Source organism: Clinocottus analis, unplaced genomic scaffold (genome assembly GCF_023055335.1).
Source record: "Clinocottus analis isolate CAN_PGR_092001 unplaced genomic scaffold, fCliAna1.0.p SCAF_17, whole genome shotgun sequence".
Lineage (NCBI taxonomy): Eukaryota > Metazoa > Chordata > Actinopteri > Perciformes > Cottidae > Clinocottus > Clinocottus analis.
The window spans coordinates 11,192,801-11,220,153 of NW_027175898.1; the positions used below are offsets into that span (position 1 = coordinate 11,192,801).

The following is a 27,353-nucleotide window of genomic DNA, read 5'->3' on the forward strand; positions in this document are numbered from 1 at the left end:
CACCAACATCCTTAATGAGGGCTGAGGTCCCAGCATGCTTCTGTGCTGGCAATGCAGTATCTCATAGTGAGGCTCACACACTCAGCATGGCATCTTGGTGTTGTCCATATGCGTTTGCTGTCCTCATAACCTCTGTGAAAAGTACGCAACCCCCTTTCCATTACCCACAGCCCATCCTTTTTTTTGGCCTTGTATGTTCACATACAAGGCCAGACTTTCAGATCGCATTCGTCATTGACAACATGCATGTCTTGAAAAGAAGTAAAGCTCTAACCCTCTTCCTCTTCCATAGGGCCCGTATCCATGGACAAAGTGCATTACTGCGAGAGATTCATTGAGCTTATGATTGATTTGGAGGTAAGACATATCCTCCCATTCCAAAGCTTTTTTCTGTTATTTATTTGTCTATCTTTTGCCATTTGTACTTCCCCCGTCTCTCTCTCTAGAATTGATTGCTCTATTTAAAATGTACACTGCAAGATGATGCACTTAATCCTCACACTGACAAAGCAAACAATAATTTCCACTGTGTATGTGCTTTGTATTTGCTTAATCATGGTATCCTGTTGAAAGAAGCGGTGTAGACATCCGTCTCTGCAGAGCTCATTTGCCTTCTGTCCTTCAAACTTCTAGCTAACTCAGGTCCACAGACAGCGGCTAAATGTCCAGCCTGTGCATCTCTGTCATTGTTTTCTGCAAAGCGCAGCAGTATTTGAAACGGCACTCTTTGATAGGAGTATATGAGGTTATTTTCAGTCTGATGACTTTTGACATCTGGTAATGTGCAGTGTCTGCTAGACAAAGGGGTTGTGACCTGAGACCCAATTCCCTTCTGGAATTATGCCAGTGTCTGAAGTTGTTGATAAACGCATGTTGGATTTGTATTATTCTATTAACAACCGCCTGTTTTTCAATATCTTACCTTAAATTTGCTTTGTGCGGTGTCTAAATACACACAAGTTTTTAAACCCATGGTTCTTTCTGCTATAAGACATTGTTTTATTTGCTAATATATGTATTTACTTTTTTACTTGTTGAGATTGGTTAATATGTGACTATACCCATGTAAGAACAGTGTCCTCTTGCTAAATTAGATTGGCTGTGTCCGTGTCACTGTCGTGGACTTAAAAGGGGTTAAACAACATCTGCTCCTATACCACAGAGGGCAATAGCTTTAGTTGTTGTAGACATGCAGTAGAATATACCTGTCCTGCTTTTCTGTTTATAGAACAAGATGTCATCTTCAGGGTGATTAAATAGTTTGTAGAGATAAGGAACTTCAATGAATTATCAACATTGGTTCATTTAAAAATAGAAGACAGTGTTATAGGGAAGCAGCCTTTCCAATGAGGTTGGCTATCTGGGGTGAAGACACAATGTCACATGAGATTGTTGCTGCTGCTGCCTGTGCAGATCTCCTGTTTCTAGTGCGCAGGCTCAATAGATTTCATCCGTCTGTCCTGCTGACAGGCCGGCCTTGCTGTTCCTGGCAGCAGCTAGTGGCCGGCCAGCTAACTGTCTCTAGAGACATCTCCTGTCCTTCAGTGCTATCCTTTTACAAAGCCTCAGTGGTCTGAAATCCATACTTCCCCTCTCTGATGAGGACCTGAAAATGAATGCACGGATAAAGATCCCGGTTTTCATGCCTTTTGTATGCCAGCTGTCAGGGCCGTGTTGAGATCAAAGATGGCTGTTGGATATAAAGGTATTCATTCTCTCTGTGTTTAGGTATTGCTTGCAGCCCCTGCTTTCTTTGAAGAGCTGTTTTCAATGAACAAAATAATAGATATATTGTTTTGTTATTTTGCATTTCAGTATCTCATTTCAGTTTCTATTTCACAATGTAGATTTTTTTGGAGCAGTTCTCTTTCAGCCTTTATAATGTGATGGATTGAACCCCATTTGTTAGAATGATATTCTTATCAATGCAGCTCTGTTGCCACATTTTGACAGGTTCTCTGTACTGGCATTCATGTCACGTATGTGTGCAACGGCAAGCAAATGATCATGGTTATAAAAGTCTTCATCAATCTTCACTTCCAGTTTGCCTCTCTATTATGTTTCAAAATGTTTGGATAATTATGGTCCATATTCTGGGAAATGTGCTTGTTGTCGTTGAGCCAATTGATTCTTTTGACACCTGAGAGATGGAGGGGGGGCATCGGCATCAGACCATTTTGTTTCACTTTCGGCTTCTCTTTTCTTGTTATTTTGGTCCACTGAAGTAGAATTTCCCCTCAATATATACATCACCAAATGCATTCCAGTTACACACAGTTGTTGTGAGCTTATAGGTCACATATGTTAGCTACCACTGTAAGCATGTTGCAACCATGTTGTCCTGTTTGTTTAGGCACTGCTGCCTACCAGACGTTGGTTCAACACCGTGTTGGATGACTCTCATTTGGTGGTCAGCTGCCACCTGTCCAGCCTCACCCATAGAGAGACGGAGGGACACCTCTTCTGCCAGGTACAACACACCAGCAAACACTTGAACTGATTGTATGTCAGCACTCTGAGATCCAAATCCGTCGTTGCGCTTGCTTTTTATAGAAGTAATTTGTAACGTCTCATTTGTGTAGTTGCTGGACATGCTGAAGTTCTACACAGGTTTTGAGATCAATGACCAGACAGGAAACGCCCTGACGGGGAAAGAGATGACCACTCTGCACTATGACAGAATCCTCTCCTTACAGGTAAACAGCATACACAAAAAGGGACAGGCAGACATGCGGGTGCATATTCTAACATTGTCAGCTGCCTGCTTTGGATCCGCGGTTTGTTTTCCACTGAAATTGTTCAGCATATTCTTCATTAATATCTTTGGGTTTTATTATGCATTGGGAGTGTGTGGCTTCTTGTTGTGGGAGAGAGCAACATGAATACAAATGATACTGCCAGCTACCAAATCGTATTTTCTTTGTCGTGATAATAGATGTAGGAATTGTTGATGTTGAATATGTATACAACGCCACATTCTGAACTATTTTTCTTATCTTTTCCCCATAATCATTTTTGAGTTGTTTCTCTTGGTCAAGGCAATGTGGTGTATGTAATAATGACTAATGTGTTTTTTGTATAGCAGTGCACTGATTTGTATTTGCTCTGTGTTTTCTGTCTTTCAGAGGGCAGCGTTCGCTCATTTTCCAGAGTTGCAGGACTTTGCTCTGTCCAACGTAGCAGCAGTAGACACTCGGGAATCCTTGACCAAACACTTTGGGCACCTCAGGTAAATCAAAACATCCAGAATGAATCATGCAACCAACAAGTGCTCTTTGCAGCTTGTCAGTGCACAGATGGAGGGACGGGGCAGAAGGGTATGCATGATTGGACTGAGTACAATTACAGTGAACTGCTAATGCAAAAAATCAGTTGCACTGGAGCGTTGTTTTTGCTAATGGGACGACTTCCTAATGTGTACATGTTCTGTTTTGACAATTCTGCCTCATCCACAAGTACTTACTGTATAATATCCTTAAGATAATACATCACCATTTCTCTAAGCGCTGTAGTGGCAAAGAGTTGCACACAAACAAAGCCTCCAGCAATTCATCAGCAGTTAATATACAGATCTGACCTTTTTTATGAGGTTGATCTGATCACCGAAACATACAAGCCCCAGTTAAGCACACATGCAGACTTATTTTGGTCCGATGTTGCAGAATTGCATCATCAGTGCCGTTGCTGCCCGACTACCCTGCTAAATGGCTAGTGAGCCCTTGAACAGGCAGCTGGTACCAGCCAGAGAGAGAGAGAGAGGCACGCCTCATTAATTAAATTGATTTGCAGTGGCTGGAGAGTGAACTCTCTGAACAGCTGTGTTTGTCAGATCATATTAGCTTGCCAAAGAGCTAAAAAGCACCCTCACTTTGAACTGACCTGTGTGAGGTTTTTAACACGCAGGAAGATAAGGGAAAAGCCATTGATTCATTGGTAATTTATAATTACTATTCTTGGTATTTTGGTATCAGAGTGGAAAATCTAAATTAATGACTCAGGCTTTGAAACGGTCTTCAAACCAGTAATGTTTTGGTTCAAGTAAGTGGCTGATTACCTGAGTTTGTCGAGCATGTGACGTAATTGAGGTGCCCTGTGATGTTTGTATATCCGTCACCTCTTTTTAACTTCTGTAGTGGATTATACGTTCTTAAATCCCAAACGAAGTTTCTTTGAGTCAGGCATGAGGGTTATGAGCCGAGCTGAGCTGAATCAGGTAAAGACTTGAGCTCAACCATTTCATGTATTTGTGGAAGCTCTGCTCCTTTTCCCAGAATTAGGGTTTTGAATGTAGCTGTAACTGCATTGTTCGCTGCTCCACAACTGTCACCAAAGCAGCTCCTGGGTAACTCCAAATATGCCGATCAGATTTAACGAGGCACTTTTCATCCAAACAACTCACGCTAATGCCAGTTTATTCCAGCTGCGCTACCCACAGGCTAAGCTCCCAGTCACCCGCCGCTCTGAATTTATCCGCTAAGTCCCCCAAACACACAAACGCAGCATTATTGCTTAGTCTGCCCACACATACACGCACACACACATTTTTTTTCCACACACTTTCGTTCAGTTACATAAAACATGCAAGTTTGTGTGAGTGTCATTTCAGGCCAAAACAATGAATTGACTCCATGATCAAAGAGTTTACATCACTTTGTGAAATGATAGCACAATTGAAGAGTCATCACATGTGAAAGTGCCAACATGATGGGTGTGGTTAGTTCTTTATTCTAAAGAGTAAACTAACTGAAGACTACTTTCTAGTATGGCTTCATCCTTACCTTGCCCTGCCAGCTCAGCTGTCCGTCATGACCTGTACCAGTCATCTCCATTTCGCGAAGTTGTCGTGCTGCTGTTTTTTTTATCTGCCAAGGCAAGTAGTGTCCGCATGACCTATGCCAGGTCAGCTACTGGGCCACCAAACTGCAACATTGGCAGAATTGCCACCCCACTGCCCAAGCGTGACATCGCAAGCAGCAGAATGCATGCACATACACGGATACAATCGGTCAGTACCACGTGTAGCTGTCCAGGGCTGTCACAATGTGTCCAGGCCCTGTCCTTCGTTGTGTACCAGACCCTGCCCGTGTCACAGTGTGTCAGCCTGATTAAAACAGGTCTCTATGCAGAGAGCCATACCTCAGCTTTCCGAGACGGAGATGGGCTTTGATTTTCATAATCCTGTCGCATCAGTGCGCCCCGACCCCTTAACACACACATGCTGACAGAGCAGAAAGGAGTCAAAGCAAACGAAGAATCGCTTTGTGCAGCATTGCTAACAAGCACAAAGAATGCGATAAGGCTGTGTATCTTCACACGTATAGTGGTGTTGCCATCGTTCTTTGAAATATCTTTTTTTCCGGAGGGGGAGGTAGTGCCTTGAAAGAGAAGCTGAACCTACAATTTTGTTTTCTTTTTATAAATATGATGCACTCAAGCAATAAAACATTGTCTGACCCCGTCTCAAACTATATCCTCTGGGCAAGGGTGTTAGCAAAATGTGTAATTTCCAAATGCAACTTTTCTAGCTGACTAACACTTGTCTATCTCCTCTTTCTCCGTAGTCCCAATACGCTCCACCGGGTGGCCTCGTATCTGTGCCTGCTGCCAGAGCTGCCTGAAGGGCAAGACACCACCAAAGACAAGGAAGTTCTCCTTGAGCTGCTGGTAAGAGCAGTCCTGGTTGTCATTACATGGTTAGAGTTTTCAAAGTTTCGGCGGCAGTTTTTCAATGGGGGCAGAGGGAGTGAGGCGGGGGTGTAGCATTTTAAATTAGAAAGTAAATTCCATGTAAAGCGTCTTTCACACAATGCAATATAGTTGCATCTGTTACAGTATAATCTTGAATTTAAATTCAGACGGGTACCTGTGATATGTGGCTCGTGAACTTGAGAGCTAATAAAATATACAAACTAGGAACATTTTTTTGCATATAATATGGTCTTTATAATATTGCTTTTCAGTAAATCAAATATTAAAATATGTATCCTCTGCCATTTGTATTGCTTTAGACATTTTAACTGATTAGATGGAAATGGTGTAGTTGTATGAGAGGAGGAAGCAATACTTCAGGCACTATGTGTTTGTCAACTTGCAATATAAAAGAAGCATGATTGGTATTTGTGCACCTCCACAAATAATGTTAGGGAACAGTTATTTTCCAAACAATAACTGGCCAGTCAGCGCTACGGCATAATAGGTTTTGTGTTTCTCATTTTAAAGTCATTAATTTAAGCCCCTTGACCTTGGAATACATATAGTATCCCCTCCTCGCAGCTCGTCCCTCTTGAATTTGCCTTCTAATCCAATTACTGCTTTATGTGGGCATTTGTTTGACGTAGGGTAAATTAAAGACAGTGCTGATGAGATGGAGAGACATTTTTTTTTCTTTTCTTTTTAATTATCTCTTGACAGGCTGGAGCGAGTTTGATTGTGCTTTCTGGTTCCTCGTCCCTTGCTCTCCCAATTTTCATTTTCAAAACCCCTCCGAGAAACTACTGGTCCCTTCTCCCGCTCGCCTCCCGTGCTGGAGAGCATTTCATCAAAATGGGAGTTTCAATGCTGTCCTGCGGTTATTCCTAATTACCCACTCAGACCTTCCCCAGGTCCTCTCTGAGAAGTGATGGAGAAGAGCTGATTCCTAATTATCTGATTAGATTGATGCAGGAGACATTGTCAGGGGACTCATTTGTTTGTGCCTGAGGTTGCCCCCAACAACCAACATCTCTGACCGAGTAGATTTAAGAGGAAAAGACCCCAGGACTAGAATCCTGCAACACAGGAGCAAAATAATCACACTTTTTGCAGAGAATATATTCATAAATATGCTTAGGGACCAGAACCCGTTCTCTTTAACAGGCAGAACTGCTGTTCCACCAGAGCCCATATTTAGGCTAGCTTAGGCTGTTTGCTTCTTCTGGCGTAACAGAGGAGTTGGTTGGTATTCTCAAAGAAATATCACTACCCTTGAGATGGTGAATAATAAATGTCATTATGGGTTTCTTTTTCCAGAAGATTGGGAACACAATAGCGAAATGCAAACACAAAACTTTAGTACAACTGTGCTAAAGGTTAAATGATTTGACGATTAAGTATTAGTTGAGCAACAGAAAATTAAGTGGAAGCTAATTTGAGTGATTAAATTACTCCAAAAAATATCCGTTTTCAGCTTAGCAAATAAGATAAGTTGCAGCCTTGTTTTGTTTGATACATTAGTATTAATGTCTTTTGTGGTTTGGACTTCTGGTTGGACAAATCAACTGATCACTGATAATGAAAGCAATCATTAGTTGCAGCCCTGGTGTATGCATAAGAAAATAACCAGTGTCATCACTGGCTATGTGTCACTGCTAAATTTGTTCAACATTCAAATTTGTTGAACATCGTTGTCTAAAAGATGCATCAATCTTATGTTGCTTTTGATTAAGTACTAGAGGATATCACAGTCCATCTTGACATAAACACATGTAAACAAATATGATATCCTGGTTTGATAATCCAAAATGTGTGTACCGTTCAGCCCTTAACAAAGCCTTTACGTGAATGTTCATTTTCAAGCAAACCTTTTTAATAGATACTGGCCACTAAAAAGCTTTTACTGTGGGTGTGATGTGTAAGATTTGATGAGGGACCTGTCTTCTAGTAAGCAAGACAATAAATACCCTAGACATTGAGTCAAAGGGGCAGAGAACCATTTCTTTATTAACCCAATTTTTTGTTTGTCTTTTTGTCTGTCTCTATTTGACCCACGCACACACAGGTGTCCCGTCATGAGCGCAGAATCTCTCAGATTGAGCAACTGAACCAGATGCCTCTTTATCCAACAGAGAAGATAATCTGGGATGAGAACATTGTCCCAACGGAGTACTACTCAGGCGAAGGTGGGTGTTGGATGTGTGAATTGTGAGTCGGGTTTTGTGTTTGTGTCAGTGACCAGTCAGTGCCTCATACACCCACACCTTGTGGTATCTCTTATCCTGAGGGCACTCATCTAGCACTGAACCGGCGCCTCTCTCTCGGGGAATCCTCTTTTGTTGTAATCACACACACATTTGGATTATTATTCACTCTGCGCTGTCTGTTCATTTGTGTCTTTTCAGGCTGTCTAGCACTACCTAAGCTGAATCTCCAGTTCCTGACCCTTCATGACTACCTGTTGAGGAACTTTAACCTCTTTCGTCTCGAGTCCACCTATGAGATCAGACAGGACATAGAGGATGTGGTGTGGCGTATGAAACCATGGTGAGATGTCCTCCTTCTCTCGACTAGAGGGACATTTGATCCAGATTCTGTTGTTGTCATTTTGGTACACATTTTTGAATCTCGCATTTTATAAAAAAACAATTCAAAGATGCCTTTAACTCAAACTCACATTTTTAGATCTGATTTAGAATACTATTCTCACACACTGATTAGCATCATAGTTGTTTTTTTTCTTTCTTCTTCCTAAGTAGAACAAATTTCCACCATTAAATCCATTACAGCACACTTTATCTTTTGACATCAATGAATGAAGATTGTTATCCTCTGTCTACCTCTCACAAGGTGGCATACCACATTGATAATATTTTATTAAAAGACTGTGACATTTGGGACACCATATCTGGAACCCCATTGCTTAACATACTACGTGATCCCATTATGTCAACTGATGTAGATACTTGTTTGTTGTTCCTGCAAAAGTAAATAAGTAAGCAGTAGTGCCATGCGCTGCCCTAAATCCAACTGATTTCAATCTTGACAACAGCCCACAGCAGTTGTCTAACTTCTTGTTGCGTCTGTCCCTCTATGCAGGCAGTCAGAGTACGGCGGAGCGGTGTTCGGGGGCTGGGCCAGGATGGCTCAGACGATCACCTCTTTTTCTATCGTAGAAGTTGCCAAGCCCAACATTGGAGAGAGCTGGCCTGCCCGTGTGCGAGCTGATGTCACTGTTAACCTCAATGTACAAGATCATATCAAGCACGAGTGGGAAGGTATTAGTCTGTTAGTGTTTTGTCTCGGCATCTTTTTTTAAATCATTAGGGGCCAAATCTTTGATATGTTTTCTTCATTTTTAATATGTGTCTTCCACCGTTCATGTTGCTAATGCCAATCTCGCCATCCCACAATTTGTATTGGCAGGGGAAAATTAACAAAAAAAAATTGTAGTCATCCACTTTATAACTATTACAGATTACTCTCCCCTTTCATTTGCCCTTGCTACACCTTTTCCTTTCCTGTTTTTTCTTTTATTGTGTCTTCCAGCAGTTCTAGTAGGCAGTTTATAACCTCCATAAAGGCATCCCTCACCTCTCACTCTATTCCATCCCACTGGGCCTTGACTCCTGACCCTTAGCTACCTCGTGCCTCTAAAGGCATGTTATGTCTGCGTAGCTTCTACCACTGAGCCTCTTTGTTTTATTTTCTGATCGTTTTTCTCTTCATCTCTCTGTGTGGCCGATGAGAGCACTGTAGATAATGTTAACAGGAGCTTGTCAGCCTTGAAAGATATGATTCACTGGGAACATAGAAAGTACAATAAAGCTTTTGGCATGCCAAAAGACTATTGCTTCACAGAGACAGCTACAGGATATGTAGACACAAAAATGGTGTATTGCACTAATTAATCTCGAAAATAAATGTGTACCGTCAGTGGACCAATGCTGCAGATGCAAAATGTATATATATATATATATATATATATATATATATATATATATATATATATATATATATATATATATATATATATATCCCAAATTGATGTCTTCACTTTCTTTATACACTTTTTTTTATTGTTTTACTTTCTCTATTGCAATTCAGTAATGGAGTGAAGTATTACTTCCTTCTATCCATTCGCTCTTCCCCCATCGTATAATTAGAGCTTCATGTTTTAAAGATCAGGCGATTGCTGACAGGGTGGTTTCTCTCGCATATCCAAACGCCCCCACACTACTACTCCGTCTCATGCCCCATTACTTATTTCTCCCTGTGTCCGCTTCCTTCCTTGTCTTTAAAACCCCCGTTTCCCCTGCTCTCTCTCCATCTTCTTTCCCTCTAGGGCTGCGGAAGCATGACGTTTGCTTTCTGATCACGGTGCGGCCCAACCTGCCCTATGGCACACGCTTCGACCGGCGCCAGCCCTTTGTGGAGCAGACTGGTTTGGTGTACGTGAGAGGCTGCGAGGTGCAAGGCATGCTGGATGATAAAGGTCGCGTCATTGAAGAAGGTATGCTCATATCTGCGCCTGTCTGTACACACACGCACGCACGACACATGACATCCATCCGACATCAGACCTTCTTTATGGTGACCGTCACAGTGAGACCTGACCTGTTCACATTAACATTCCATTAACCCGAGGTCGACGACAACACCTGAGAGCTTTGGGCCCTGCCCCCTGCTTCTTCTTTTTTAAATTAGATTTAACACAAGAGCCGCATTGGCTATATCAGGATGGATGTGCTTCTGTAAGATAACACTGAGTGCGCTGGTTCTGCAGAATTCAGTAATGCATCATATAGGAAACACTTGTCTCTATCTTTGAAACATGGTATAGCCGGCAACAATGCGCAATAGCTCGAATGGAGCACGGCATGAAATTCTATCTGTAAGCTACCATATTTCGCGAATAAAAGCTTGAAAATTTGCAGTCATCAGATATAAGACTCAAGAGAGTCTGGTTTGTGTGTGTGTGTCCATACAGGAGGAATCCCCGCAGATCAAATTTAAAATCCCTGGTCTTATGTTTATACAGTAACATGATCTCTTCTGTTTATTGTGCTGTGTTCTTCCCCGCAGTCCCTCTGAGTGGTTGGTTTACCTAAGCTAGCCTGCAGTCCAGCTATTCTAAGTGTATGCCTTTCCCCTGTGGGAACATGTGTCCATGCACTGAAGCACCTTTTACCCTATCCTTTCTCATCTGTTTGGATTAAATATGCAGAGGGCAGGGCTTTCTAAATAGACACGCTGCCAGGGAACATGCCCTGCCAGTGTCGGCTTGGTTAAACTTTCAGATCCCCAACAGGGCTAAGTAGTACTCTAGGTAACTGGGTGGCGCGTGAGACATAAATCACTGGGCTGTTGGTGAAGGTAGGACGTGCACTGAGAGGTGCATTGTGGGACACTGATAATTAACTCACACAGTGTGCTTATAAAAAATGTGATTGCAGCTCACATACAGAATATTTGTATAAAATATGATCTTACAAACATACAAATTCTTGTTAATTCTAGTTTAATAAGCAAATGCTATGCATCTTTGTTTAAATCTAATTGTGTATTGATTTAATCCCACCTTTTCATAACTGACAGTTTAATACAATCCTCACACACCTTGGCCCAGCATTGTTATCCCATCTTGTTAAGGCGGTAGTTCTCGCTGTAAAGCCATCTCCAGACTCATTTTAGTAAAGGGGATTTGATGATCCCCACATAGTTCAGCACATGTGCACACTCACAGGCATACACATGAATGGGCACACGCACATCAGAGGCCAACAGGATTGCGTTTCACTCTCCTGCTCTGCGCCCAGCAGCTCCATACAATAATCTATTTAGACATCTGTGAAAGCTGCACATGCTGCACCACACGGGCTCCCTATGGGAGTAAGCCTAAAGCTGGTGACCTGTCAGTCAAGCATCTATGTAATTCCTGTTCCTGTGGAGTCAGAGTAATAGACGGATGCAGCAGGGCAGGCCGGGTTGAGATCGTTTTAAAGCTTTATATTGGTGGGTGGAAGGATGGAAATTGTTATTGCAATCATGGTTTTAGAAATGGCTAATTAGATTCAGTTTTAATATTTAATTTGTCCTTCAGAAGCTTTGCCCTGCCTTTTTCTGTTCCTTTTGTGTTTTGATGTACTGGCATGCATTCATTTCTTTAGATTTAATCACACTTTGTGAGAGTGATTTTCATGCTAATTTAAATGTATTATTTATCTCTAAAAGTTATCAATACTCTGTTGCTGTAACAAGTATTCTCCCCCAACCACTCTGGTCAAGGACCTGACCCGAAGCCCAAGCTGAGAGGAGATGCCAGAACATTTCGTGTATGGCTGGACCCAAATCAGTATCAACAGGACATGACCGGCAGCATTCAGAGCGCTACTGAAGACCCGTATGAGACTTTCAACATCATCATGAGACGCAAACCCAAGGAGAACAATTTCAAGGTTTGAAGTATATGCTGAAGCACAGAGATCAGCCCTCATTGTACATTGCATTTGAGTTCTTTATCTTCAGACCTTGAGCTCTGGTCTCACCAACACCATCTCAGAGTGATGTACTGCACATATAATACTCCCTCTGGTATTGCAGCTGAAAGGTTGTGTCCAGGGCAACTCTAAGATTACCACCCACTCAAGGCCCTCCCAGTGAGAGACACACCTCACTGGATATTCATTTGATTTGTCCCCCCACTTCTTTCTCACCTTCAATAATCTCCCCCTGTGGCAGCGAGCCAACATTGTATAGTGTACTCTGCTTGCTTTCTGTAGGAAAGCATAACCATGTTTTGTTGTCAGTATAACATACATGTGTCTACAGCAGACCCCTTCTGTTAAAGAAGGTGCAGAGAGGTAAATCCATGATGATATTTTCTCAGATGTTAATGTTTTTATGAGGTCACAGTAAAGTTATCTGTGCAATTGTTTGAAACTTTTGTGTAATTTGTTGTTGTGTTCCATTTTGGTAAACTTTGTTTTTATTCAGAATGGTAATCATGTACAAAAAAAACTTTTTTTTTCTTCTTCAGTTGAGAGCTTCTCATTACGGCTTTGTCAAATCTGCTATTTCTAATTCCGCACACCCATTTCTGTCTTTCACAGCCAGAGCAGTGACAGATGATTTTGAAGTGTTTCCTTTTTTATGAATTTGAAAAGAGCAGGAACTAATGGGTATTCAAGAAACATTCTTCTCCATCTGTGATGTGTGGCATAGATAAAAGAAAACACGTTCCCTTCCCCAATGTTTGATGCTTAGGGTATTAGACAGTTTGCAGTTCATTAAAATATAATTGACAGACATACAAATTACCTGCTGTCCCATCAGCCCACCACAAAGCTATTCTTATCCAGCTAAACCTCCTCTTGAGGGATGCTTGTCTCCTGTCTGACGTTCCTCATTGCCCACTTTTCTCTGTCTCTCTGTTTTAGGCCGTCCTAGAGACCATCAGAAACTTGATGAACACCGAGTGTGTTGTCCCAGACTGGCTTCACGACATCATCCTCGGCTATGGTGACCCAGGCAGTGCCCACTACTCCAAAATGCCGAATCAGATCTCCACATTGGACTTCAATGACACCTTTCTGTCCCTGGACCATTTACGCTCGTGTTTCCCAGGTTACACCATTCAGGTTACAGAGGAGAACCCTGACCTGCAAGTCTTCCCATTCAGGTGAAAGTCAAAGACCCAATAATCAAATGATAATATGTTATTTTCTCCATGATCATAGTGAACGTATAAACCTTAATATTTTATTTACTTGCTGTTGTATAATTTGTTTACTAGATGAAATTATAGTTATACATATTGTATTAATCCATCTCCTTTTTTTTTTTTGCTTCACCAGAATCACGTTTCCCATTTCAAACAAAGCAGACAAGGGGAAGAAGAGAAAGGCAGATGAAGAAGGCGAACCCAAAGAGGAAGACATGTCCTTGATCGTTGAGCCCTATGTCACCCTCAACCGTGGGCCGTATCCGTACAACCAGCCCAAACGGTGAGAGACTGCCAATACTCTGGCCTTCCCGTTCACAATTTAACAAGATTAGGGGTCAAAAGGGTTGTTCAGTGTTTGGTTAATCCTTGACTTATCTCTTAGGTCAGTGGACTGAGCATACTTTAAATCCTTAACCTCTATCCTAAACATGTTTTCAGTATGAAACAAACCAAAGGCGTATTATATGTAACCTACTCTGGCCCTGACCGTGTTTTTCTTCAGGGTATCTCCTCTGTTTTGTTCGCCATGTAATGATGTGGTGCTATTTTGGTTATTATTGTGCCAACAATAGATGGATTGTATTGTTTATGCAATTAAAGGTTAAAAGAAAATGCTTTAATATTCCTGTACTAATTATAACACCACAAAATAATTACCCTTCATGAAATATTAAAGATCCATCTGGTGGTGTTTCAGCATTTCCAGTTTGCACTTTGATATTTAAATCTGGATAGCAGTAACATGTCCATGGGGAAGCCCTGATTTAACAATCTTTAAAGATGGTCTCAAAAACATAACAAAAAAACTTGCAGCATTAAGCAGCTCTTTATAAAAACAAGAAAAACAACTTGTGAAAGCATTTGAACACAAATGTGTTTATGCTGTCAAGGCTGTTCACGATCTCAGACTAATTGCTTGACTTATTAACATCAAATTTTGAACATGTCTTACAGGAATACAATTCAGTTCACCCCAACTCAAATTGAAGCCATTCGAGCCGGGATGCAGCCAGGACTCACGATGGTAAGGACTGTTTTTGTGTTTATTGTATACGTTTGTCACAAAAGTTTTACGGCCAAATGGAAGCAAATCTGCAAGATCTAAATGATCTATTTGACATTTACATTTCAACAGACTCCAACAAATCATTAGGAATCATGAATATCTGGCTTTCATGGAATACTTATCTATTTTTCCTTTGAATATTAAACGTAGTATTGAAATCAGCCTTTACCGAAGGCATTATGTTTTCGGGTTTTAAGTCCGTTCTCATGATATCTCCGGAATGCCTCAAATTTGGCAAAAATGTATTGTTTAAGTAACAGGTGGAAAAAAGGAAAGTTTATAGTAGTGGATGTAATTATAATCCTTATACAATTACCATGCATATCCAGTAATGCGATGCTGTTTGGGCAAAACCTCCAGCCAGTCCAGTGAGTGCTGATACTGCAGATGCATGCGGTGCATACGCTGGTAAAAAAAAGCCAAAGATTTGCAACTATTCGTCTTGGTGATTAACATCTTGGAATTTCCTCAGGAGTAAATATTCTGTTGTATTGTGTCCCTATGTCCATCACTTATGTAATGTTGACACATTTCCCTGAAACCCTCTCTGTAATTTCACCATTGCCAATGAAACAGTCGACCACACATAAAAAGACACATTTTACAGTAATGGATACGCCCAGTTCATACACACAATCACAGCTCTGTCATTCCAGCCTGCTGCTGTTTTCTGAAGAAAAGTGTAATATACACTGTTGACACAAATGCTATTCTGATGTGGTGATTAGAAGTTGGCAGCAGGGAGTTATTTATTGTACAGCCAGCCGAGGGAGATATGGCATGTGGGCTATCAGCAGAGTCGTAAAACAACTCTGCATGCATGCCTTTCTCTGCTCTGCTCCTCAACCTCAATAACTTTCCTTTTTGACATATGTGGTTCGTTAACGCCATAACATACAAATACACACACACACTGGCATCCGGCCGGCCTGCCTGGCTTTCATGTGGGAAAACCAAGGAGCTGATTATCTTCTGATTTATGCAGGAATATCTAATTGTGCTTACTGCTTTTGCAGAAATTACTCACCTGAGAAACCAATACTAAAACCAGTTTCATGAATATTTATTTTGTAAATTACTTTCTATAAGTAAATATGAAGCTCATTATTATGTAACCTATATACAGATATGAGGTGCTACTGGCGTTCAGATGACAAGTACGAAAGGAAGTCTCTTTTTTTGCTCATCTGTGCAGTCACTGGAATTTGGTATAACAGGCAACACCACCGTCTTGTTACCTTGGAAATCTGAGCACGGCTATCGATGTGGCACCAGCCGACACGTTCTGACATGCCCATAGCCGAGCTATCGCAACCAATAAGGTGTCTCCATGGCCAGGGCCTTGGCTCTATGACCTAACGTCCTATTGTGCTATTGTGTGTCCTATTGTGCTTCTCTCCTGCTTCTTTCTTTTGCAATTTCTTTCTTCCTGGTTCCTTCTTGACCTCCCTTTGTGTCACCAGGTTGTTGGACCACCAGGTACCGGAAAGACGGATGTTGCTGTTCAGATCATCTCCAATCTCTATCACAACTTTCCTGAACAGAGGACCCTCATCGTCACACATTCGAACCAGGTTAACCAACAAAACACTCAGCACAGTCTTGATATCTAAAAAGTTTCCCAACACCCTGCTCAAAAAACTGTTAAGCTGTCTGGAGAATTTAGAGCTTTTACTCATAACTGCCCATTAATCAGGCGATAGTTGTATGCAAACTACAGAGCAAAAGAATGTTAAGCTCCCTTGAGTTCTTGTCTTTTCTCCTTAGTATTTAATCATTAAGTAAACTTCTGCTGTTTTCCACCAGTGGAAGCTTGCTAAACTTAATTTTGGTCACAAGAGGCATAGCTAGATATATCGATAAAAACCTTACTCATGCAATAGTCCCCCCTTCCATTTCCACTATAATAATAAACACTAGCATCATAGCATGATAAATATGTCACTACAGCACTGCATGAAGATTTATGTTGCTGCGGTATACTTTCCTTATGATGCAAATAAAAGAAAATGCACTGCAGGAATGCACTACTGTTTTTCTTGTGTTGCAAATGGGTTACAACTGCTTATTGTTGTCCATCCTTGTGTTGCATCATAATAATAAATTATCTTTGAATTCTTGACTTGCAACACATCTAGAAGAGAAGAGACAGAAGGTCAAAACAGGTTTATATTTGAACGTACAGTAGATGGATGAGAAAATACACACACATGTCAAAGAAAGGATTTTCCATGTCTGATCATGTTTACTCAATTCTATGATTCTTTCCACACCAGGCTTTGAACCAGCTGTTTGAAAAGATCATGGCTCTAGACATCGACGAGCGCCACCTCCTGCGTCTTGGCCACGGAGAAGAGGAGCTGGAGACGGAGAAGGACTTCAGCAGGTGAGGACAGCAGAGGACAAGTGGAGAGGGAACACACACAGATATTTGCACCTAAAAAACAGAAATGCACATGTGAAAATTGTAAATTTACACGTGTTACATATGTTGGGAAGTACATTCAACAAATGGTTACAGACTGCATGAATGTCACACACAGGCAACCCTTAAAGTTTTAGCAGAACAGACAACAGACATGCACATGTACACAAGCAGCCCAGCTGCCCATAAACATAATTAGTCTGCGCCAACAAAGTGTCAAGGTTACTCGATACTCTTGATGCAATTCCAGTCTGATTAATCCTCTCCTCAATTCTATGTACACATAAACATAGTTTTATGCAATGCTACTATTTTTTTATACAGTACAGGTGGCACAGCACAGAACAAATGGCCTCAAACAAAAACCACTAGAGTCCTGTTAAGGAAGCCCCAGTAATTTCCAGCTTATCCACATCTTTGTGTAAACTCCACAGTGTGTATGCGCGAGCATGTGCGCGCACGCTTAATGCCTTGAAGGATAGTGACTCAGTCCTTACTACTGAGACATAGTGATATGGGGAAAGTTTGGGGGGCAATGCACTCATGACGGACTTGTGAAAATTAAATTATCTCAAGATACCCAAAACATTTCCAGTTCTACATGAGTGTTCCTACATTTAACACCAATATTAGATGAATCAGCAAGAACCTTCTGCTTTTTTTGGTGGGGGGGTAGCGAAGCTTTTTAGCCAGTTCTTGGATATAAATAGTGCAGTGTTAAAGATTACTAATGAAGTTATTATGCTGTTACTATTTAAAGTTTCCATATAGCTTTCATTATTCATTTCTCCACTGTATCCATCTGTGGCACTGAGCAACTTGCACCCTATAGCGAAGGGAGAGAAGATGAATGTCGATCATTTATACTCTGTGTATGACTGCTGCTCACTATGAATGTATGAATAACAGTGTATGGAAACTGGTGTCTGCACATAGAAGCAGTCGGTTACATTCTTAAATTATGCAGCAACACGGACAAAAAAGAGCTTTAGCTTGCAGCATTTAATATGTTTCCGCCTGCCTGGCTGCCTCATAACAACATGCAGACTCCACACTCCTTCCACCCCACTGACACCAGCAAGAGGAGAGAGCCAGAGAGTTTTAATTAACACTGTATATGAGATGACAAAATGGAAGGCAGTGCTCCCCCGAATGCTTAACAAAGGGAAAGCTACAGCACTATCGATTAAGAATGCCTCCCTGCATTTCATGAATAATGAAGTTTGTGCCGTTTTAATGATATTGTAGTAGCATGTTGGTTTTAAATCAACATGCTACATGTAAATCCAAGTTGTATGTTCCGTTGTGGGCAGTCTATATTTGTACACTATGCACTTTTGTTCTTGGTAAAAATGAAATGCTGAATCATTCAGGTTCACGTACAATTGATTCTGTTTTGAGCAAAGAAATAATGTAAATATACAATCCCAGAGACAAATGTTGTTATTCACACCTGTGTGTCTTCACAGTGTTTTATGGCTCAGTAGCTGAATTAATTACAGGTCCGTCCTCCTGGGAAGCAAGGTCACTCCCCATTTTTAAATAATTTTATTCTGGCCAAACAGGGAGACCATTGTGACTGTCTTTGAGTCACCTGCTGACTGAGGATCTTTGCTGAGGGTCTAAAAATAGTTCACCTCTAGTGTTACTCTGACCTCTCTCACTTCCTGTCTTCCTGTGCATTCTGCTTGTCTATTTGCCACCAGATAGTTGCGGTTAAGCAATATTGTTTGGATGCACACTGGGATGCACGATTGAACATAAACCAACCGTGTTTACGTTCAAGGATAGTCATTACTTAATTTATACTTTGATATGGGTCATTCTTACAATATATTTTACCCTTTTTAAAGTATGTTCTCAGACGACTCGTCACCTCAATTATCACACAATAGTAACTCTGTTCTATTAATCCATTCGTCAATTAATAGATGGATCAATATGGCATCTCTGGCTCAAATAGTATTCAGTGTATTTTTGAAATGACACTACGATTTTATTATGCATATAATTAAATAAAAAAACAAACGGCTTGTTAAACCTTAAATATGAATTGTCTGTCTATCTGTCCCAATACAAAACGCTTTACTGTTTAGATAGTTGACTAACTAAACTATGCCGTTTGTTTCCAGGTATGGCCGAGTAAACTATGTCCTCGCCAGAAGGCTTGAGCTCCTCAGAGAAGTGGGGCGGTTGCAGGAGAGCTTGGATGTCCCGGGCGATGTTTCTTACACCTGTGAGACTGCTGGACACTTCTACCTCTATCAGGTAAGCCTATAACTAGTTTATGGCATGTGCACGTATCTTTCTGCAACATGCAGAGAATTAGAATAATGTAATTTTCAACTAATGTTGCGTAGGCTATGCTCTGGAGTTTGCGCCTAGTATTGTTCTTACTATTTGATGAAGCTAACGTGTGTGTGAATGGATCGATTAACATTCATAATTGCAAACAGGTTTAGCAAAACAAATGATACAAAATTTAAGATGTTTTTTGCCTACAGTCAGTCTGTCTTAGTATTAAGCCTCTAAACATTCTTGAATTTTGTGTTTGGATATTAATATTGAGAGACAGCGAGAGAGAGGTTTAAGCGGATACAGTAGATATCTTGCTGAATTAATTAGAATGGATTTCTGCATTGTCTGTCCTTTTCCTCAGACATATCCATGCCAGTCAAACCCAGGCATTATTAACGTTTCCATTCTTCAGAGTTTGCCGAGACTGCAAATACCCAGAAACAGTCTCAACCCTTGCCGTTTATTCCTGTCACCTAATTATCATTGCCCTCTCAGACTGCAGGAGAAATGCCACTGCAGACAATTACTTGCTTCCATTCCCATGATTTTTTAGAAGGGTTCTAAAATAGACAGTATAGACAGTTGTTACATAAAGCAGTGCAGTGTGTAGCTGTCATCTACAGTGTTATGAGGAGCTCAACTTTTTCAAACCTTTTCTTTTTCCGAAAAACAAAGTATCGCGACACACCAGTAATGTGAGACCCATTTTGTTAAAGCAGTGTAAAGATGCCATTAACATAGTTTTAGTGGTGGTCATAGCTCAAACTTGATCCTATTGCAGATAGTTATTTGGCGAATCCAAGTCATAGCAAATACTTGGCTACCATGGTTGTTACCCAAGCTCAAGTGTCAGAGTTCATGTCTGATGATGAACATGCTGCCATTTTTGCACCATGCCATAATTCTGTCAGTTGTCTCCCCGCTACACGCCACTCTGTGGTTACTTATTAATGTGAGGTTGCATGGAGACCGGCTTCTTAACACACACATCATTCTAGCTGAGTTCTTGTGTTTATTTTAGCTCTGAAAACTGGCCAACAGTGGAGCTCTGTGACATTTGAAGATGTAAATGTCAAGAAGTTTTAAGACTAGTGAATCTGTGACCATAAGTAGCCTTCTCTGTCTGTGATAAATGATACCAAAGACATGAAGACGTACTTAATGTTTCGATGGTTGTCTTAATAGTCCATACAGGAAAATACTTAACATGCAATTAAGCTGAGTCCTCTGGCATTATCCCTAATGTTGTTTTTCATATGGGTATTTATAGAACTAGGTTACCCCGCTGTTTGGTTGAAGCTGGTTTATTACGTGCTCAGCAGGGGCACCTGTTTCCAAGTGGGCTATCTGTTCTCATTTGTTCATGTCTGTTTGATGTGTTTTCTGCTGTGGTCCAATAATTATAGAGAAGATACAAGGCTGTGCAGAGAACACCCATTGTGTGCTCAAACAGCAATTTGGTAGACCCCAGACGGGCGTCAACTAGGTTAACGCTCATGCATACCAGAAAGTACCTTAGTGAGTGTCCTTTATGTGGAAGCTAAATCAATAGTCAATTCATTTATTTTGGATAGCCCAAAATTACAAATTTGCTCCGGAGGGCTTTACAATCTGTACTTAGAACCCATGTTTGGTTATGCTCCATATGAAAACACTACCACTGTGCTGCCACAGTCATTGGGTGGAACAGGTATGTTTATAGTCATGCACACAAATCCACTTCACCGTTCGGTCACTTACAGCTAAAAATCTTGGCTCAATTCAGAAGTCCTGTTTGTATTTGAGTGATCACACACACATTTATACAAGCTACAAAGATGTGCATGAACCTCTAACATACAATAAATGCAAACTTTCACAACTGGGGCTCCAGTTCTTAACAATCAGAGGGTACTATGTGTCTGCTCTTTCTCCTCTACAGGTAATATCTCGCTGGGAAGAGTACATGAGCAAAGTCAGGCCGAAACAAAGCAAGAATGTGGAGGTGCAAGCTGTGGCTGCACACTTTCCCTTCCACAAGTACTTCTCCAACGCTCCCCAGCCTGTGTTCAAAGGCCGGTCATATGAAGAGGACATGGACATCGCAGAGGGCTGCTATCGCCACATCAAGAAGATCTTTACCCAGCTGGAGGTAAGTCTCTCTCACACACACGCACACAGCCACACAGACAGACCTACAAGTTGCTTCCCCGCTGCTGAGCAACACCCAGTGGGATCTAAGGAGGTAACTTCAGTGCAACAAGGCAATTATATTTATAGTGCACATGTAATTACTGTTAAATTCCATGTACATTATATTAAAATGCATACAGCAAAAAATAACTTGCACAGAAGCATACATCTCCAATGTATATGCCAGCTGTGTCCAGGTGTTGCACAATCACCCATCCACAAGTAACTGTCTTCCTGGCCAGCACAGTGACATGTTAAAGATAAACAGTGGTGGTAAAACACTGTTTTTGTAGATGTGTCTGCTTATGAGCCGCCTATTTGTCACTTCTGCATCTCCCTTGAGATTTAATCATCACCTGTCTCTTTGCTACAGTTGATACAGTGAATGACTATATAGGACACTTAACAATGCGTTTACTGTTTATTTGTAGATATAATTTCTGAACCTTTTGAAAAGATAAGCAGCTCAACAAAGTGACGAAGGCTGTTACTGCTTATCTTTTTTACTCTCCCTGTCACTCTTTTTCACACTTACAAACACACAGCTGGATGTGTTATCATTCCTTCTCAGCCCATCAGGTTTTTCTATAGGTATAACAATAACATTTCAGATTTATGGGAACACCAAGAAGGTCTCCAAAAAGCAATAAAGAAGTTATTGGCTGGAGGTAATATCCCAATACGTGTGGTGACCTTGATATATCTGGCTGGTCTCTGTATCGCTGCATCAGAGCACCTCTCCCTCCTCCCTCAACCTCACCCATGCTGCAGTGAAATCTGTACACCCATTAAGAGGTATTACTGTCTGTGGTGCAGGTTAGACAAAGCAACATTCTGCTGAATTTGCTTCTCTGTCTGACTCTTCAAATGTTAAAGCAGTTTGGAATAAGCTGTCATAGAAATATCCAAATGATGTATCGCTAGACAGATAGACAGCAACACAATCTGCCTCCTGGGTTCCTCCTGAATAGGCATCTCCTGTTTCCTCCTCTGCAGTCCCTCCACATCTTTACCGCTGTTTACTTTTTTTCTCTTTTCACCCTCTTCTCAGTATCTGTGAATCTTTACCATCTCAATTTCACCCTTCAACCGCTCTGGAGCCATGGGGGTTAAAAATAGACCTCATCAATATTACATGTTTTGATTGGTTTAATATTTATGCTAAAATAGTAACACATCAAATATTTATACCCCAGTGCTGTCCGAGTCTTCTTCTTCCGTCCTTCTTTTCCCATCTCCCTTCCCTACCCCCTACATAGCTAGTGGGGGCAACCTGAAAATAGCACGTCTGTTTACCCATATTCCTCCTCTGTGCTACACCCACCTCCCATGCCCCCGCACGCGGCGTGGTTTTCATAGTGCCATGATATTGGCACTCTGAGCTGAACTGATTCAGATTGTGTGTGAAAAACTGCTACCACATTTCCCCGTCATATCAGAAAATCTGTGCTGAAGTGCTCCTCAAGCTGCACTTATTGAAAAACAAGTAAAAGCCAGCCCTATATGATCTTTGTTACACTGCTTTATGGGAAAAGAGGAGACAGTGACAATGACAATAGCAGAGGGATTACTACGTGAACTATGTTTAATGAAAGTGGGTTGAAGTAGGTTGCCAATCACTTTATCATCATTTGTTAATATTAGTATGAATCAAACGTAGAGTCTATTGAAGCGCTGGGGTGAAGTTTCTGCATTTCTCCAAACACCTTTAATTTCTTTATGTCGGGAGACACAAAGATGTTTTGGTGTTGTATCTGAATATTGAACGGTGTGCCTTTTTTCTTTTAGAGGTGTGATTATTTCACCCTAGATAATCACCTTATCCATCATCATTGACAGTAGTCATCCATCATTTTGTCAGAAGGCCATTTAAGTTTCCCCTCACAACCCCTTAAGGTCTGAAACAAAACTGAACTTCATTCACAGAGGGATGACTACACACCTATTTAAGTTCAATGTTAGCAAGTGGTCATTATACCAGTAGTTTTTAATTACCCTATAGGAGGTTGCAGTTTTTTGCTGCTTGCGGTCCCAAAAATGTCTACAGTGACTGACTCCTCATCCTCATCTTCTCTCTTGTCTGTCTTTTAGGAGTTTAGGGCTTTTGAGCTACTCAGAAGTGGACTGGACCGCTCTAAATATCTGCTCGTGAAGGAAGCCAAAATCATTGCCATGACCTGTACACATGCTGCACTCAAACGTCATGACCTGGTGGAGCTGGGATTTAAGGTACGCTCTTCTTGGTTGACATAAAGACAGCAAACTGGTGAAGCCTATATATACTACAGTTACTTTAAGTACTTTGTTATAACTGCTGATTCTCTTCATTAGTATGACAACATCCTGATGGAAGAAGCTGCTCAGATTCTGGAGATCGAGACCTTCATCCCCCTTCTGTTACAGGTAACCCTCTCCAAACTAAGTCTAAAATATTTAATGTATTATGTGCAAGCTTTAACTAAGACTTGAAAAAAACTACAGCCATGCCTCCCCAGAAAATTCACTGCCTGTCATACATTCTGACATCAAGCCTAGTTAATCCTTCACTCGGGATCCTGTTTTCTATCACCTGACTTTTTCTGTTAAGTGATGGGCTCCAAACACAGTAATGGTGCTTGTCTTTGGTAGTTGTGCCTAATTGTCCGAGATAGTGCTAATGTCTGTTTACAGATGAGACCATTAAGCACATCAGGCCATTCAGCAACCTCGCCAAATCTCCTCTCTTTATCGCCCTTCTTTAGTGAGTCACAGTGCAAGCCTTCTGCCAGGTATATGTCAGAGGGAAACTGTTTATTCCCCCCCGTTCCCCTTTCCATCCCATTCATTATCCAATCATTCAACGGTTATCAGTGATTTCAGTGATTAAATACACTCTTGACCTGCAATGGTTGGTATATAAGATTTGTCTTGAGGTCAAGCTCCAAATAAACCACATCTAATTAGCAAAACCTGGCAGCATGAGGTAGACAAGCAAAAAAAAAAGTCCCTTCATGCGTCACTGCTCTCCGATACTGTTTTTCTCTGCTAAAGATCTGATGTCAAATAGATTCTCTAATATTGTCAGGTCATTAGACAGAACTAAATTGAATAAAGCTGGACAACATGGAATAGTTGTTGTAGTAGTACAACATTTACACACGTGGACATCGGTTATACTTCATAGGTTGGATTTAAATTCTTGCAGCTAATACTGTGTGACTTTATACTGTGTGAAATGGAAAATCTATATATTTTTAACTGAGGGTAGTCTGGATCCCTGCATTGCATTTAGGTCTTCTGTACCGGATCCTGTTAACACTAGTTTTTTCTCTATTTGCCCCTATTTACAGAACCCAGAGGATGGCTACAGCCGGCTGAAACGTTGGATCATGATTGGAGATCACCACCAGTTGCCCCCTGTCATCAAGAACATGGCCTTCCAGAAGTACTCAAACATGGAGCAGTCTCTCTTTACCAGATTTGTGCGCCTGGGAGTGCCCACTATAGATCTGGATGCACAGGGCCGTGCTCGTGCAAGGTGGGTCACCCTAGCAGAACATAAAGCTGTCTGCTTTGACCAACTTCATTTCACAAAGGATGCCCTGTCATAGTGATTGGTACTATCTCGTCTCAGGCAGGCTGTTACAGTGTCACTTACTATGCATCTGTCCTCTTGTCCCACAGCTTATGTAACCTGTACAACTGGCGCTACAAACACTTGGGGAACCTGCCTCATGTGCAGCAACTGCCTGAGTTCCAGGTGCCCAACCCCGGTCTGACCTTTGACTTCCAGCTAATTAACGTGGAGGACTTCAATGGGGTGGGAGAATCTGAGCCCAACCCTTACTTCTACCAGGTCAGTGGTAGTAGGTACACACACAGTAAAACTGTTTTTGTACTAAGGATATCTCCCAGTTATATAAAACTAGCCCATCCAAAGACAGAATTGTTGCACTGTTATCCTGACGCGCAGTTGTGTATGAAAGGTACGGAAGTGAAAGGGCGGGAGGGACAAACTTATTCCGATGCTGAGCCAGCAGGGAATGTATTCAGAGCTGAGCCGACATCTTTGTAAAATCACACACTTGGGCAGCATTAAGCCTCTATTGTTTGGCAAACATACTGGCGGATCATCTTTATGGAAGTATTGCGGAATCTCTGTGTTAAGGGGGTTTATGACTAAAACTAAAATAACGTGAAATGGGTAATTTCCAGAAAATTTTAACTTTTCACGCATTGTGTAAATTTACTTTAAAAAAATGAATTTAATTAGTAAGCTAGAGATGTTTTCAATTGTGAAACCCTGCTGCTTTACTACATGAAACCACACAGACCCATATGCATTACTTCAATTTAGAAGTGTGACAGCTGTGAACACTCATACACCAGTATTCAGTATGTATGTAGCACAGGTAGAGACACAATCTTGGAACAGCAGAAATAGTTGTCTTTCCAAGTGCAATTTATACACCCCTTAACACAGATACACACTCATGCACACTTAGTTCCACCAGAGCAGAGAACCATATTCCTCCCAAACCTCCATTTCCTCGGACTCTGTTGTTTTACAGCATTTACCAGTTCATTCATTTTAAAATGTTTATGGTTTAGCTAGCATTCCATATGATATATTCATAACCCTGTTTAGTCTGCAGCTCCCACTGGCTGCCCAGCACAGACCAGTGGGTTTGTCCTTCACACCAGGAGCCAGATTGTGTTTCATCATGACATTGCTGAGAAACTCAAGACTGTGTGTGGGCGTAGAGCAGGGTTGATAGGGATATGAACACAACAAAAAGGTCCCTTTTGGCACCGCACCAGCCCAGAAGCCCAAATGTCACTGTGATATGCTACTGTGTTCTGCTATTGGTGGTTCTGAAAAACATTCCTTTTTAACAAAGGGTGGAAGCTAAAACTAGAATAGTTGTTAAACAACAATTTTGATGACACAACCAAGCTTGTATTTGTCAAAAAGCCAGCAGAACTAGTCAATTGTCTGATTACAATACGTACTAATATCAGCTGGCCAATGCACATATCTCTGAGCTTCATGAATGTCACTGCAGCATTCAACACTGTGCACGCTCATGTCCCTGAAGCTTTCTTATTGTTCTTAAATTCAGATCATGTAGACTTCTCGAGGCACCAGGTCACATGAACCTCAACTCCATTTGCCTCTTGCCATTTCCAGGCCCCTTAAGGGAATTTCCAGTATCACTAACTATGCCTTATGCACAAACACCCAAACACTTGCGTACATTCATGCATTTTCCTCGGGAGCAGACAGAATAAATTGGACACTAGAGAAGCAATTGTATCCAGTGCATGCTGAATGTCTGTCACAGCTGAACAAACGCTGCCACAACCATGCGCACCCTTCACATTCATAATCAAGTGCGTGTATTCGCACACTCCATAGTCCAAAGATCTGCTCCTGCTTCTTCGCCTCATTTGTTAAAGCTCCTTCGACACAGAGTCTGAGCCAGTTAATAGTTCCCAAGTTGTCAAATGGCTCATAAAGGGTAAGATGCTTATCTAAATCCACTACTTTCTCTTGTTAGAAAATGGCTTTTCTCGGCCACTATGCTTGTTAGTCAAACCTTTTCTGCTTCTCAAGCTCCATTTTCAATTCCTTAAGAGCAGAAAGCATCGTGGACTTTACTCACTGGTTGACTAGATTTATTGCTCGTATTACCTCGTATGTGTTAGTATCTACACCACAATTTTCACTCTCCCCTTCTTATTCGTTTGTTTTGCTCTGCAGTCCAACGGTAACCATGCCTCGTTAGTATTTTTTGCTGTTTTTACTCACAACTGAAATCATAAATATCAACTGAAATGGGGTCTTCACTTCCTTAATAATATGTACGAAAGTAAATCATGTTTCACAAGGAACCAAACATTAAAGAAATGGCCAAAATGAATACGGCAAGGCCACCGAGCACAACATTTTTCTCTCATTATCACTGTCTTGTGGGCAGATGAATACTGACATT

At 41.2% G+C, this 27,353-nt stretch overlaps 1 protein-coding gene across 2 annotated transcripts in view; it reads left to right on the top strand.

Annotated features, from left to right (window-relative positions):
• The window catches only part of aqr (aquarius intron-binding spliceosomal factor), a 43,278-nt gene that overhangs the window by 4,257 nt on the left and 11,668 nt on the right, over positions 1-27,353 (top strand). For both annotated transcript variants that reach the window (XM_068580765.1, XM_068580766.1), the window contains exons 11-31: positions 293-357; positions 2,354-2,470; positions 2,583-2,696; positions 3,126-3,229; positions 5,562-5,664; positions 7,757-7,877; positions 8,097-8,238; positions 8,791-8,969; positions 10,037-10,204; positions 11,980-12,149; positions 13,131-13,372; positions 13,548-13,697; positions 14,372-14,441; positions 15,947-16,057; positions 16,760-16,869; positions 19,041-19,176; positions 21,128-21,337; positions 23,470-23,607; positions 23,710-23,781; positions 24,708-24,895; positions 25,042-25,213. In XM_068580765.1, the coding sequence (XP_068436866.1) occupies positions 293-357; positions 2,354-2,470; positions 2,583-2,696; positions 3,126-3,229; positions 5,562-5,664; positions 7,757-7,877; positions 8,097-8,238; positions 8,791-8,969; positions 10,037-10,204; positions 11,980-12,149; positions 13,131-13,372; positions 13,548-13,697; positions 14,372-14,441; positions 15,947-16,057; positions 16,760-16,869; positions 19,041-19,176; positions 21,128-21,337; positions 23,470-23,607; positions 23,710-23,781; positions 24,708-24,895; positions 25,042-25,213 (2,882 nt within the window). The remainder of the gene's footprint in view (positions 1-292; positions 358-2,353; positions 2,471-2,582; positions 2,697-3,125; positions 3,230-5,561; positions 5,665-7,756; positions 7,878-8,096; positions 8,239-8,790; positions 8,970-10,036; positions 10,205-11,979; positions 12,150-13,130; positions 13,373-13,547; positions 13,698-14,371; positions 14,442-15,946; positions 16,058-16,759; positions 16,870-19,040; positions 19,177-21,127; positions 21,338-23,469; positions 23,608-23,709; positions 23,782-24,707; positions 24,896-25,041; positions 25,214-27,353) is intronic.